The 13,116-nt window shown below is 47.2% G+C and overlaps 1 protein-coding gene across 3 annotated transcripts in view; it reads right to left on the bottom strand.

The window, feature by feature from the left end:
* Positions 1-7,297, bottom strand: part of NDUFV1 (NADH:ubiquinone oxidoreductase core subunit V1) — a 32,479-nt gene extending 25,182 nt beyond the window's left edge. Inside the window, exons 1-3 of one of the 3 annotated variants that reach the window (XM_029575936.1) lie at positions 7,150-7,297; positions 3,244-3,353; positions 2,051-2,133 (exon numbers count right to left, since the gene is read on the bottom strand). In XM_029575936.1, the coding sequence (XP_029431796.1) occupies positions 2,051-2,133; positions 3,244-3,336 (176 nt within the window). In that variant the 5' untranslated portion in view covers positions 3,337-3,353; positions 7,150-7,297. Of the gene's footprint in view, positions 1-2,050; positions 2,134-3,243; positions 3,354-6,737; positions 6,760-7,144 lie in introns of those variants that run through there. The other 2 variants (XM_029575938.1, XM_029575939.1) reach the window with 2 other exon arrangements.
* Positions 7,298-13,116: the final 5,819 nt, after the last annotated feature.

Below are 13,116 nucleotides of genomic sequence, written 5' to 3'. Positions count from 1 at the left end.
TCCTCCAGCAACTCTCCTACTCCTTTCCCTTCCAGGCCAATAGCACTCACCAGAAGCAGCAAGGGCTGCCGAAGCTCTGACCTCACAGCGCCCACAACCAGTCACTCACACACACATCCAATTAGACCCCACAACCAGTCTCAGTCTCTCTCACACACACACACCAGTCATCTTCCTGACCAGTCTCTCTCTCAATCACACACAAATGCTCCTGCACCCATTCACATAAGCTCTCACCCAGGCACCCATTCACACCCACACATACAAGCTCTCATTGGCAAACAACTACTTCCTTCACTGCAGGGATGGGCTCCAGTTCCGCCACGGCTTTACTCCAGCGGGCCTTCTTTTTCGCCGCCACAGGGATGAGCTCCCGTGGTAGCCTAGGTCGGGTTTCCTCTTCACTGCTATGGGAATGAGCTCCCGTGGCAGCCTAGGTCGGGTTTCCTCTTCGCCGCCATGGGAATGAGCTCCTGTGGCGGCCTTGCTTGGTCGGGGTTGGGTTTCCTCTTTATCGCCATGGGGATGAGTGTTGGTGTTTGAGGTAGTTGTGGGTGGATCCTTGGGCCAGCAGCAGATGACCACGCCCCTGGGGAAAGATCCCGAGAGGGACCACCGGTCAGGCTCAGAGTATGGAGACAGACACACACAAGTTCTTTTATTAGACAGTATATGGAATCACCAGAGGTGGCAGTAGTGAGCTGGAAGTGCCCAGCAGGACTGTAGTCCCTCAGGTACTGGAACAGCGATCCCTGGATAACTGAGCTGTAGAGAAACTGAGATAGTGAGTAGGCAGGTATGCAGAGTTCAAGAACAGAGCCTTGATGGTAACACTCACACTGTAGTCTCTAGAAGTAGTCCAGGTGTTGGAATGACTTAGGCCCTCGAGGAGCGAGTACCTGGTTCCAGGGAAAGCTCTGAGAGAGAGAAGGTAACTCACTGGTGTGGTAGGCAGTGATGACCTCCAGGCAGAATAAGTATTCAGCAACCAGTCCGGGAACATGGGCCCTCGAGGAGCGAGTACCGGTTCCTGACTGACCTGAAAAACAAAGAGAGAGCAAGGCCCCCGAGGAGCGGGTACCCCTGGTAAGTCCGAGGAGGCAGAGTAGCTTAGAACGAATCCTGGTCCTTGCTAACTCCATTAGTTAGTGATTTCTAAGACCTTATTTATCCGGTACTGATGACGTCATCTCAGGGGGACGCCCCTGAGGTTCGCGCCACTGCTGGTACATCAGTCGGGGCCGCGCCGCTCACGCGCCCTTAGGCCCTTGTGAAACATGGCGGATTGCAGCGTCGAGCCACTCCGGAGAACGCCGGAGGAAGACGGCAGAGTGACGCCATAGCAGCCAAACTTCCACTTGAGCAAGAGGGAGTCGCCAAGGAGGGCGGAGTGGAGACGTTGGGCAGCGACAGTCGCAAGAATGAGCTCCCATGGTGGCCCTGCTTTGTCAGGTCTCAACACTGCCATCTCTCCTAGCCCCCCCTCAAACCACCCCAACCCCGGGCTACGCGATGCCCCTTCTTCCTGCCTCACCGGCCAATCAGAGGCTTCCTCCCTTCTTCCTACTCCCACTGGCAGGTAGACGGGAGGAGGCTTCCGATTGGCCTGCGTGGGGGGCAGAAAGAATGAAGGAGGCTTCCCAGTGGGCAGTCGGGGGCAGGAAGAAAGGAGGCTTCCCAGTGGCCCACGGGGGCTGGAAAAAGAGAGAAGGGATACCAGGAGCCGCGACACACCTGCCGGTGCTTGGCGACACACCGGTTAAGAATCGCTGATCTTCTATATTATAATAAGGATAACAATCGGAGCAAATGTATAATTATCCTTGGACTTCCATTAAAGGGGCAGAGGCAGTCTATTTAATACTGACTGGCTCAAGGGACCAGCACAGAGATAATCATTTACAGAAGACAGAATTTTTTTTACCTCTTTGACTGGATGGCACAGGGGTTGCCACAGGGTCAGAAAGCCTAACAGGTTTGGAGAAAGCAGATCCTGGGTAAGAACAGAGAGTCACTGAAGCCGAAATTAAAGAAACTCAGGCAGCATTACCTCCAGTCATGGAATCCGTAGAGATTTGTGAATATCCGATCCTCATCATTCAAAGGCCCAAATTTAGTTTTCTTTGGAGCAGTCTGGAGAAAGACAAAAAGGAAAACTGGTTCTTACCTGCTAATTTTCATTCCTGGAATACCACAGATCAGTCCAGACAAGTGAGTTTATGCATCCCTACCAGCAGGTGGAGACAGAGAATAAAAACTTTTCATGCACTGCTACTTAACCGAGAGCGCCACCTGCAGTCCCTTAGAAGTGACCTGCACCCAAGCCAAAACGAACCCCGACAACTTTAAGCTGACGTGGCAACAGCCCCATCCAGACTGGCAGCCCTCCTCCCCCCCCGAGAAAAAGGGGAGGGGGGGAAAAGACCTGCAATGTGGCAAAGAGCCTAATGATTTTTATCAGCTGGAAAGTATAAGATGGGGACAAATATGGAAGGGGCGGATCTGAAGCAGCCCCAGCACCCCCAGCTATCGAGGAGGGAGAAGACTAGGTGTGGCCAGGAGATCAGAGAGAAGATGTGCCCTGCCTGGGGTTGGATGGTGGCGTGGGGGTCTGAGGCGGTGAAAAGCTGAGAGAAGGCCGGCAGCCCTGCCAAAACTAAACCCGAAAGCAGGTCTCCTCCCCAGACGGTTCTCCAGACCTCCAGCCAGAGCCTGCTTCAGAGGGAAATCGCCTGAAGTTGGGACCAGGGGTAAGTTAGCCCTAAGTATTAATATATTAGGAAGGCTAAGGTTTATGGCAGGAACAAATTCAGAAGAAAAAGAGGAGGAGGAATCAGAGTCCTCCCCCGGGGCTCTGCTCGGCCGATCCCTGATAAAACCGCCCCTCCCTGGAGACTGTAACTTGCGGGGATAGCGCAGGAAGAAGATCCCCCTCCCCCTCAACGGGAGCCGGCGAGGTGTCCAAAATGGCGCCTGTTCCCATGCTAGCTGGGAATGGAGAGCATGGCGCCGGAACTAGTCGACCAGGCTCCCAGCGAACAAGCGCCCGACTCCCTGACAATTCCCAAACGTGCCCTCCCCACCGGGGAGGCATCTAAAATATATTCCAGCGCTCCCAACACAGCCAAAAGTCCACACACTGTTGTGAAAGGCATCGACTTTTATCCACCCTGTGGGAGGGATGAACACGGGTAGAGCGCTTTGGACTGTCCCCGTGCCCTGCATACAGGCACAGGCACTTACCTGCTGCGGGGTGGAGGATGTGAAGCGTACGAGGGACAGCACAGCTCCCTGGGAGGGGTATAGGGAACGGAGAGCCTCTCTCACTGCCAACATTTTGCACAAGTTTCACTCTGCAGAGGTGGAAAAGAGAGAAAATGCAGATTTTGTAGTTAGCAATAAAAGAGGAGCTGGGTTACTGTTGCTAATGGTAATCAGACCAAGGAATGCTCCATTGCTAGGAGGATCAATACAAAGGAACATGCAAGCCAAGCAGCAGCACCAGCCAAAGCTGAGCAGACGCTGGCATATCAGAATATAAGAAATGCCCTGCTGAGTCAGACCAAGGTCCATCGAGTTCAGAATCATGCCTCGGACAGTGGTCAGTCCAGGTCACAAGAATAAACCTATTTCTGGTTACTCACTCCCAGGGATAGCAATAGCTTTCCCTTGGCTAACCTGGGTAATAATGTATTATGGACTATTCTTTCAGAAATTTGTCCAAACCTCTTTTAAACCCCACTATGTTAAGTCACCTTGACCACGTCCTCTGGCAACAGGTTCTACAGTTTGTGATTGTGCACTGAGTAAAACAGAAGTTTATATAATCCTGAGTGAGGTGGAATGGGTAAACAAAGGACAGCTATTTGCAGGCCTGGATTTAGGTCAAATGTTCATGAGTGCTGGAGTGCCATTACTGATGCATGCCGTCAATTCAGGCCTGCAGCCCAACAGCAGCAGCAATTTGGGGAAAAGAAATTCAGCACAGGCCCTGCATTAGCCCCACCCTTCCTATTTCCGTAGGAAGAGTGGGGCTGCCACAGAGCCTCTGAATGCACAGCCCCCTCTGAGGATACCGGGAAAGGGAGTAATCGCATGGGGGAGATGGCAAACTCCATGCTTATGGGCACCCACTCGTTGAAGCCAGCCTTGATTATTTACCTTCCCAAGTAATACTAAAATGAGAGGATACTCCATGTAACTAACGACCAGCGGATTTAAAATAAAGTGCAGATCGTACTTTTATGTCTCCTCTCGGCTGGCTCTTTTCCAAGCTGAAGAGTCTCTCATCGGAGGGGAGCCATCCCATCCCATCCCCTTTATCATTTTTGTCGCCCTCCTCTGCACCATTTCCTAATTCCTCTATGTCTTTTTTGAGATGCGGTGACCAGAATTGCTAATAAATCTCAAGGAGCAGTTGCATCGTGGATCAATACAGAGGCAATATGATATTTTCAGTTGTATTCTCCATTCCTTTTCAGATCATTCCGATTTGATTTTTTGACTGTCTCTGCACACTGAGCAGTGGATTTCAACTCAAAGTCCACAATGACTCCAAGATCCTTTTCCTAGCTGGTGATGGAACCCAACCTTGTCCACCTGTAGTTGGGATTATTTTTCTCTATCTGCATCAGTTTGCACATTTCCACGTTGAATTTCATCTGCCATTCAGATATCCAGGCTCCTAGTCTTGCAAGGTCCTTCTGCAGTTCCTCACAATCCATTAGTGTTTCATGTGAAAAGGTGTTAACGGGAAGTGTTATTAGAAACAGGAAGGGAGATTAGTTTAGAAGGCCAATTGTTAATCCCTTTGCAGTTTGACTCTCTCAGAGGAGATTGTCTTTTCATGCACTTTCTTTGAAGTCATTGCCTTAAAAACACAGATTATACAGGAAAGTGAAAACTGAGTCCAGAGGGAGTGTTGACTACAGAATCTTCATCTGCTACTGGTAAATTGGACTGGCTGGGAAAGAACACTTAAAATATTTTAAAGGGTTAAAATATTAGTGTGTGTTAGTTTTTAAGAATTGTCTTTGTTCGGAAATGTTAAGAATTGTGTGCATTTAGAAATCGGACTTTGGACTAATTTTGTGAGCTCGTATACATTAGTATTTGTTTGCCATTGTTGGGAATTGTGAGAGTTTAGAGATAATAGGCTTTGAGCTAAGTTTGTGAGTTAGTGTAAGTTAGTATTTGTTTGCTAAGTATTTGCAACGGTCATTTATTAGATCTGAAAAGGTAAAAATACGGGTTCCTGGGCAACTAGTCACTAGTTTGATTCCCACAAGTTAATTATCTTGTTCTATTAAACAGATAACCCTCCCTTCCCAGAGAAAATATTCAAAACAGGAGTCAATTAGTGATTTTGAATATTAAAGCTTGAGGAGTTGTCAAAGGTTTGGCAATTGGGATTTAATGCCAAGAAGTGCAGAGTCCTGCATCTGATGTGCAGAAATCCAAAGGAGCTCTACGTGACGGGAGGCAAGAGGCTGATGTGCACGGACTGGGAAAGCAGCAAAGCAATGAGTCAAGGTGGTGGCCAAGGCCAGAAGAACACTGGGCTGCATCGAAAGAGGCACAATCAGCAGGAAAAAGGAGATGATCTTGACTCTGTACAAGTCCTTCGTGAGAGCTCCTCTGGAGTACTGCGTTCAGTTCTGGAGAGTGCACTCCGCCTAGTACATAACTTGATCTGCGGTTAGACGCACATTTTGGATGCACTAGAATAACTCCTGATACAATAATGAGATTAACACATGCAAAACGTGCATCCAAACCAGCGCATAACTAGAAGTGCTCAACACTTGTAAATGCCATGTAGATGAGGCTATTAGCTATTACCCCAATGCAAAAAAATCACCGTGCACCTGATACGCACATTTTAACATGCAAAAATTAATGCCAGCCCTGGAGCTGGCATTAAGTCTTGATGTGCTCCAAGCCTCCACAAAAAAAGCAAAAAATACTGCATTTCTGTGGTTCCTCCTACTTAATATTGTCGTGATACTAAGTAGAAGGAAAAAAAAAAAAAGCAGCATCATGAAAATAAATGTCTTGATGGTGAATTTATGAGCATCTGTTTACCTAACAAACGCATAGCCATGTCTCCTGGGTGCCTGATGCCAAGGATGCACTAGGGACACACAACTGATCCCTAGCACATCCTTTTTAGTGTGGCACCACATTAACATATCGCATCGTGCGCCCAGGAGAGGTGGATGGGCGTGCGTTAGGAAAATGGGCACTCAATACAAGCACCCATTTTCTACGCACTTTTATTGCATCGACCCCAGAGAGATAGGCAAAGGAAGCAGCATTGTTTGATGTGACTATCCTAGGCTGCCCTGCAGGCAGAGGCTCCTGATCTGCACCAATGTCTACACTACCTGACACTGTTTTCAAAGGCGTGGTGATGGCATGTTGGCAAGACCCTATGCTGTTTTGAAGGATCCAGAATCGAGGTTGGAAAAGAGAAGAAACTGAGGGGATTGAAGACTTTGGAACTGTGGGGCAGGGAAAAGTAGGGTTTGGGTGGGAAAAGAGGGAGTGAGTACAAACTTTAAGAATAAGTGAGGATTTGGGGAAGGGGCAGTGGGAAGTGAGCGATTGAATGGGGTCATGCTGGGCTGGGAGTTAGCTGTAAGAGCAAGGGGGGGCTGAAGAGTGCCGGAAAAATCAAGAGGTGGTGTTTGACAGGGTTGGCTAAAGAAGTGAAAAGGGATGGATAACTCAGTTACCTCGGTATCTTCAGTTTAATTATCAAAGTCGAGGAGGAGGAAGGACCTATGGGCCTGGGCCCATTTTTTAAGCTCCTGATCATTTATCATATTCTGCACCATTTCTTATATGCTCGGTAAAAGACGCTTAAAAATAACATCCCGTGTGCATTGAGAGTTATCCCGTGGCGGTTCTCACTTCTGAATGCCTTAACCAGTGCAGTGACATTTCTCATGGAAGACTACTTAGTGATGAAGGTAAAGTGAAGGCCATCGGGAGACGAAGTGAGCCAGCCCTGGTACGGGTGGCCTTGTCCTCTGGTGGTTGTTGTGGTTTTGTTTTTGTTTATCGAAAACACAAAACGGAACCGCAGGGCTACAGAGGCAGGTGACTCGCCCAGCCCGTCTCCCCTCCCCTCCCCCCTTACCTTACCTCCCCTCCCGCCTCGCTCCGCAGGGAAACCGCAATCAGCCCAAACATCCAATGACGTCACGAGCGCGCAAATCCCCCGCGACAGTGTCACCTTCACACAGCCGCGCCGCCGGCCGCTGACGTCATCACCGGCGCCACGCTGCCGCTCGTCGCCCGGAAATGACGTAAAGGCCCGCAAGCTCCAGATCACAGTTGCTAGTTTGGGCCACTTTTTTTTTCTTCTTCTCGTTGCTTGGATATTTTATTTTTTTTTATTCGGATAATTCGGGTTGCGCTAGTTTAGGGCTGGGCACGAGGGCGGCCGAGCGCTAGCGATCTCCTTTCTTGCTTGCCGGCAGTCGTGGCGTTATGACTCATCCGGTGGGAGTCGGTCAGGAACAGCGGAGGGCAATGCTGCATTGCTCTAGTTGCAGACCTCGGACGAGGAAGACGCGTGCAGCCGTGTAACAAATTACGGATTTAAATGGAATCCGACCTGAAAAGTAAGTCGTTTCTTACCATCTTGTTCTAGTATCACTAACTTTTTTTTTCTAGAAAATAGCACCGCTAAACCTAACTAACTCGAGCCAGGAGCTTCTGCATAGAGAAGAATGTGGTGGAAATGAAAGTGGCACCAAGTCTAAACCTTAATAGCAGAAGTCTCCCCATCCTGAATCGAGCAATCATGCTTTGGTTTGATTTCTCGTTGGTGTTTTTCCTCGAAAATGTTTTAAAAATTGAGTATTAAGTGTTACGATTTATAGGTCATAATTATAAAATAAATAAATAAAAAACCAAAACCCCACGACAAGGTGACTTGGAGCTGTGTGGTAAAAAGAGCATGAGGTGGGTTAGGCCCCGAGATAATTCTCTCATAGATCACAATTTACTTGTCTATTAAAAAAAAAAAAAAAAAGAGAGAGATTTGGCCCTGAACGTTCTGTGACCTGTAATTTTACTTTACTATTACTATTCATTTTTAACTTTTTTTCATTTCTTTCTTAACCCTTTTATTCGAATCATTATGTATATTACTTTAGCAACATATGTAAAATTGTCATGTACATCAAGTTATCGGAACCTGCTTGTAAGAAAACAGAGCGGACTGCTTGCCCAGCCCAATCGGTCTGCCCACACCCCCATATCTGCTGAAGTTATTGCTGCCACTGAACTCTTCTCCATCCTAGTCCTGAACCCGAAGCTGCTAACCTCCCGTCTTCATACTGCTGAAGCTTGGTAACCCAGCCACTGTCTGGGAATCAGAGATTGAGACCTGACCGACCACTACGGGAGGTAAAAAGCAAGACTAGGGGAAGAGATGTTTTTTTGGACTGATAACAGATTTAGCATTATGGGAGATGGGGGCGAGACAGAGTAGCATTGTTGGATAAATGGGGAACAAAGGGGTGGTAGAGAGAGGGTTTGGGGTAAAAGTATGTTGAGCAGCATGGGAAGGGACAAAGGGAGGGGTTGGATGGGAGAAAACTGGGGCTGCATAGAAGGTGGGGACAGGAGGAGGTGCGTGCGCAACAGAAAAAGAGATGGGTAGGGGACAGAGAAAAGGTAATGTAGGTGGGGGAGGCAGGGAAGAAAGTGTGAATACTCAGATGAAGGACCAAAACTGGGGGCTGAGGAGTGAAGTGCAAGAGCCAAGGCTGCTGTTAGTAACTTGACAGTAAGTTTTCACTTTTTAGCCTGCACAATTTCAACTGATTTTCAAACACAAGGAACTTGTGTACAGTGTGTTTGAATATAGGCTTGTGATACAGATAAAAGTACATGCATACACTTAGTACTATTGATGGCATAAAATACACACATTAATGGTGTTCCATTATATTCTTCCACTTTTTTTTTGTAACATCTATAGTAACATAACGTGAATGATGACATAAATGGGCCATCTAGTCTGCCCAGCAAGTTTATTAAAATTATTAGGTTTTTAATTATTCATTCTTTTAAGGGTAGAAGAAACTGCTGCTCCATGCAGGCTAACCCTAAGCCTTCTGTTGAGGGTAGTAGCAATTGTTGCTCTGCAAGCTACCCTGAAGACCCCCCCCCCCAAAAAAAGGTGTAATCAGCTTGGATGCATCTTACTTAAAGCAGTGTGATATAGCTTTGGTAACTCTTCTGGTCTGTTAGCCCACATGCAACAAATAGTGGTCATGTTCCCTCAGGAAGGAAAACTCCTTCAGGGTGGGACATTGGAGAGCAGGTAAGTGGGAGTTGCCTTCAGCTCTGAAGTCTATGGCTGGTGGGGTAAAGAATGAAGCTCAAACAGTTGTCCTTTCTTTTCCCAGGCTACTCTGTATGATTCCCGTGTTTCAAGACCTCCCTCAGTGGAGGCCAGGCTGATCGTTTCTTACAGGTAAAGGATCTGCAGAGAAAAGGGAGCTCTGGACATAAGCACCCAGGAGGATTCATGGCTGGCGAGAAGAAGGGAAGCAAAGAGGGGTTTCCCTTTGGCGGGTGTCCCCATCTGCGCTGGTCATTGCAAGTTGAGGACCTCTGAGTACGTGCAGGGTCTCTTGGGCACTCCCTCCCAGGGGGCTTAGTCTAGTTTGGGTTTTGTGGTACACCTTGTCGTTGTCGTCCCCCTTCCCCCTCGGGGTGAGAATGGTAGTGTGGACTGGTCCTAGTAGAGGGGAGCTTAGCAGAAGGCCCCTCCCCCATTCAGGCCAGCAGAATCTCTGAGGCTCCATGGCAAAATCCCCTGGCTTTGAACACCCAAGGTCACAACCTTGATCTCCGCTGCCCTGGACAGCAAGTAGATCTGGCACAATATGTAAACCGAATTTGGCAAAGCTTAGGGTTTGCAATTCAAAGCCATTCCTGCATATTCTCTCTAAGCTCTATGAGCAGATATTGATCAAACATCTGTTCCTGGATCCCTGGAGGACAGCAATGAGGCTCCCCTTGGGTTAGCAGGAGCTCCAGATACTTAGTGGGGCAAGGAACAATAAGCCTTCCTGATAGAGGGAGGGAAACAGCTCTGTGGTAGATAGCACTCAGTTTTATTTTTTCCCCCCAGTCTTTTGTATGGGAAGCCCCTCATATTTGCCTCCAAGAGGGGGGAGGGAACAGATCTTTACTGTCCCTCAGAGAGTTGGGCCGTTGACATAAACCATAGAGATTGAGAGGGGAGTGGGATCAGAACCAGTGGAAACTGGATAGGAGCCCTGATAGAGGACCAGAGGGGCCGGGTCCAGGTAGAAGACAATGGTCAGCTGGCTAAAATGCCAAATATTTGGTTGCAAATTAGGCATTCTAAGAATCGGGAACTAGTACCTGACCTGTAGTTGTTCTATGCAAACTTAGCCTGAGCACTCTTGGATCTGCCAGTGGCAGATCCTGCTGAGAGAGACAGTGATGGCTGAAGGTATATCCAGTTTTCCACTAGAAGTATTTTTTGAATCTGAACAGTGTGGGAAGGTTTTTGGATCTTCCCTCCCCACAGCGATTGCAGTGCTTAGGTAGCCTGATTCCATTTTAACTTTTCCCCAAAAGAAGTCCCCCAGAAATATCAACTAAGGATGAATGTCCAAGGCTGGGAGACCCCCAACCACATCACCACTTATGGGACCAAGATAGGCTGGGTATCTAGGAAGAAGATGGGTTAAGGTAGGACTGTAATTGCTGTGAAATTGGGGACCCCTCCATTAGGATTCCCAGTTAGCTGCTGGATGACCTTTGTGTACTTAAAATCGCCATGGGAGCTCTACCCAGATGCCTGAACTAAAAGGACAGCTATCTACAGAGAAATACACATGTACCAGCAGTTCGATGTAACTTCCACCTTATTGACAAATGGACTTAAATTAAAGTTTACTGATTTGATAATAAATAAATTAAACCCCCAGAGCCTGGTCCTGTCTGATTTGTCCCATCATCTCACCCCATGGGATGCATCTTACTTTCTAAGCACACTGAAAACAAGACACCATCGTTCGGACGCTAAGTGACAGCTTTCCCCCATAAAAACAGTTTAGCATGGGCTGTAAATTGCTAGCAGCCGCAGCAGCCCTTGTGTTTTAAAACCCCACTAAGGGGTACATAAGAAACACATAGTGGTGATGCAATCCTTCACCTCACAGTCCCTGAAACATGGGCTGCACTGTTCAAACACTTTCACCCTGAGGCACAAGTTATGCCATATAAAACGTTTTGTTAAAGATAAAACGTCTGCCACCCCTCACTAGCCTTGACGCACGAGTTAACTTTGCTCTGATCTTATTCTTTATTTTGGTCTTTACTGAAGAGGATGATGGGGAGAAAACCTCAATGAAACCATTCTATGGTTATTCAAAGAAACTGAAGCAAGTCACTGTGCAGTGGAGGATGAATGAGAGCAAATTGCCAGGCTAAATAACAAATCACTGGGACTTCCTGGGATTCAGTTATTTTAATTATGTCGTATGTTTAAATGCAATGTTTTTATGTTGACTGGAACTCGCCTAGCATACTTGTAGTAATATTTTAATAAATAAATAGATCCAGGAAATTATAGAGCACTGAATCTGACGTCTGTGCCAGGCAAAATGGTAGAAACTATCCTAAAGAACAAAACTGCTGAACATACAGATAGGCAAAGTTTAATGGGACAAAGCCAACATGGATTTAGCCAAGGAAAGTCTTGATTCACAAATTTGCTACATTTTTTTGGAAGGCATAAATAAACATGAGGATAAAGGTCAGCCCGCTGATATAGTGTATCTGGATATCCAGAAAGCTTTTGACAAAGTCCCTCATGAGAGACTTCTTAGGAAATTAGAAAGGCATGGGATAGGGGGCAGTGTCCTATTGTGGATTGCCAACTGGTTAAAAGATAGAAAACAGTGAGTACGGCTAAATGGTACATTTTCTTACTGGAAAGAAGTGAATACTGGAGTGGCCCAGGGATCTGTTCTGGGACCACTGCTTTTTAATATATTTATAAACGACCTGGAAATGGGAACAACAAGTGAGGTGATCAGATTTGCTGCTGATACAAAATTATTCAAAGTTATTAAATCACAAAAGGATTGTGATAAATTGAAAGAGGATCTTGTAAAACTAGAAGAATGGGCATACAACATGAAATTTAATATAGATAAGTGCAAAGTGATGCACTTGGGGAAGAGTAACCCAAATTATAGCTACAAAATGCAAGGTTCCACTTTAGGAGTCACCATTTAGGAAAATGATCTAGGTGCTATCATTGATAATACATTGAAACCCTCTGCTTAGTGTGCAGTAGCAGCCAAGAAAACACATAGAATGCCAGGAATTATCAGGAAAGACATGAAGAATCAAATAGAAGATATCATAATGCCTATGTATCGCTCCACATTAAATACTGTGTGCAGTTCTGGTCATGACTTCTCAAAAAAGACATAGTGGAATTAGAAAAGTTACAGAGAAAGAGGACCAAAATGATAAATGGGATGGAACAATGACCCTATGAGAAAAGGCTAAAGAGGTTAGGACTCATCAGCTTGGAGAAGAGATGGCTGAGGGGAGATATGAGAGAGGTCTATAAAATAATGAATAAACATGAATCAGTTGTAATTTCTTTACTCTTTCAAAACGTACAAAGACTAGAGTGTTACGCCTGCCACCCGTGGCTGCCCTGCAGTGCGGCCCTCTCACCTTTCTAAGCAACTTCCAGGCTCCAGCTCCCCGTTGCTAGCGGCAGGGGGCTGCCAGCCCCGATCTCAGGCTCCCACCAGCGTCTCCATCCCTGCTCCACTTCCCGGGACCTCCAGCCAAGATGCCTCCATCCATTGGGCCTCTCCGCGGGGCTCGCGGAGAGACGCCGCCAGCAGCGCTGCGCCCCTCCCTAGGCATGCGCATCAGTAAATCTTTTTAAAGGGCCTGTGGTGGGAACCTGGCTGCGGACCCAGATGCTAACATCAGATCCTTCAGTGTATAAATGCTCAGACCTCGCACCATAGCGTTGCCTTTGCAACAGGTCTCCTCGGTTTCCTGCTTCAGGTTCCTGAGTACTCG

The sequence above is a fragment of the Rhinatrema bivittatum genome, chromosome 13, assembly GCF_901001135.1.
Source record: "Rhinatrema bivittatum chromosome 13, aRhiBiv1.1, whole genome shotgun sequence".
Lineage (NCBI taxonomy): Eukaryota > Metazoa > Chordata > Amphibia > Gymnophiona > Rhinatrematidae > Rhinatrema > Rhinatrema bivittatum.
The sequence above is the reverse complement of the archived record's forward strand: the minus strand, read 5'-3'. Positions and strand labels throughout refer to the sequence as shown.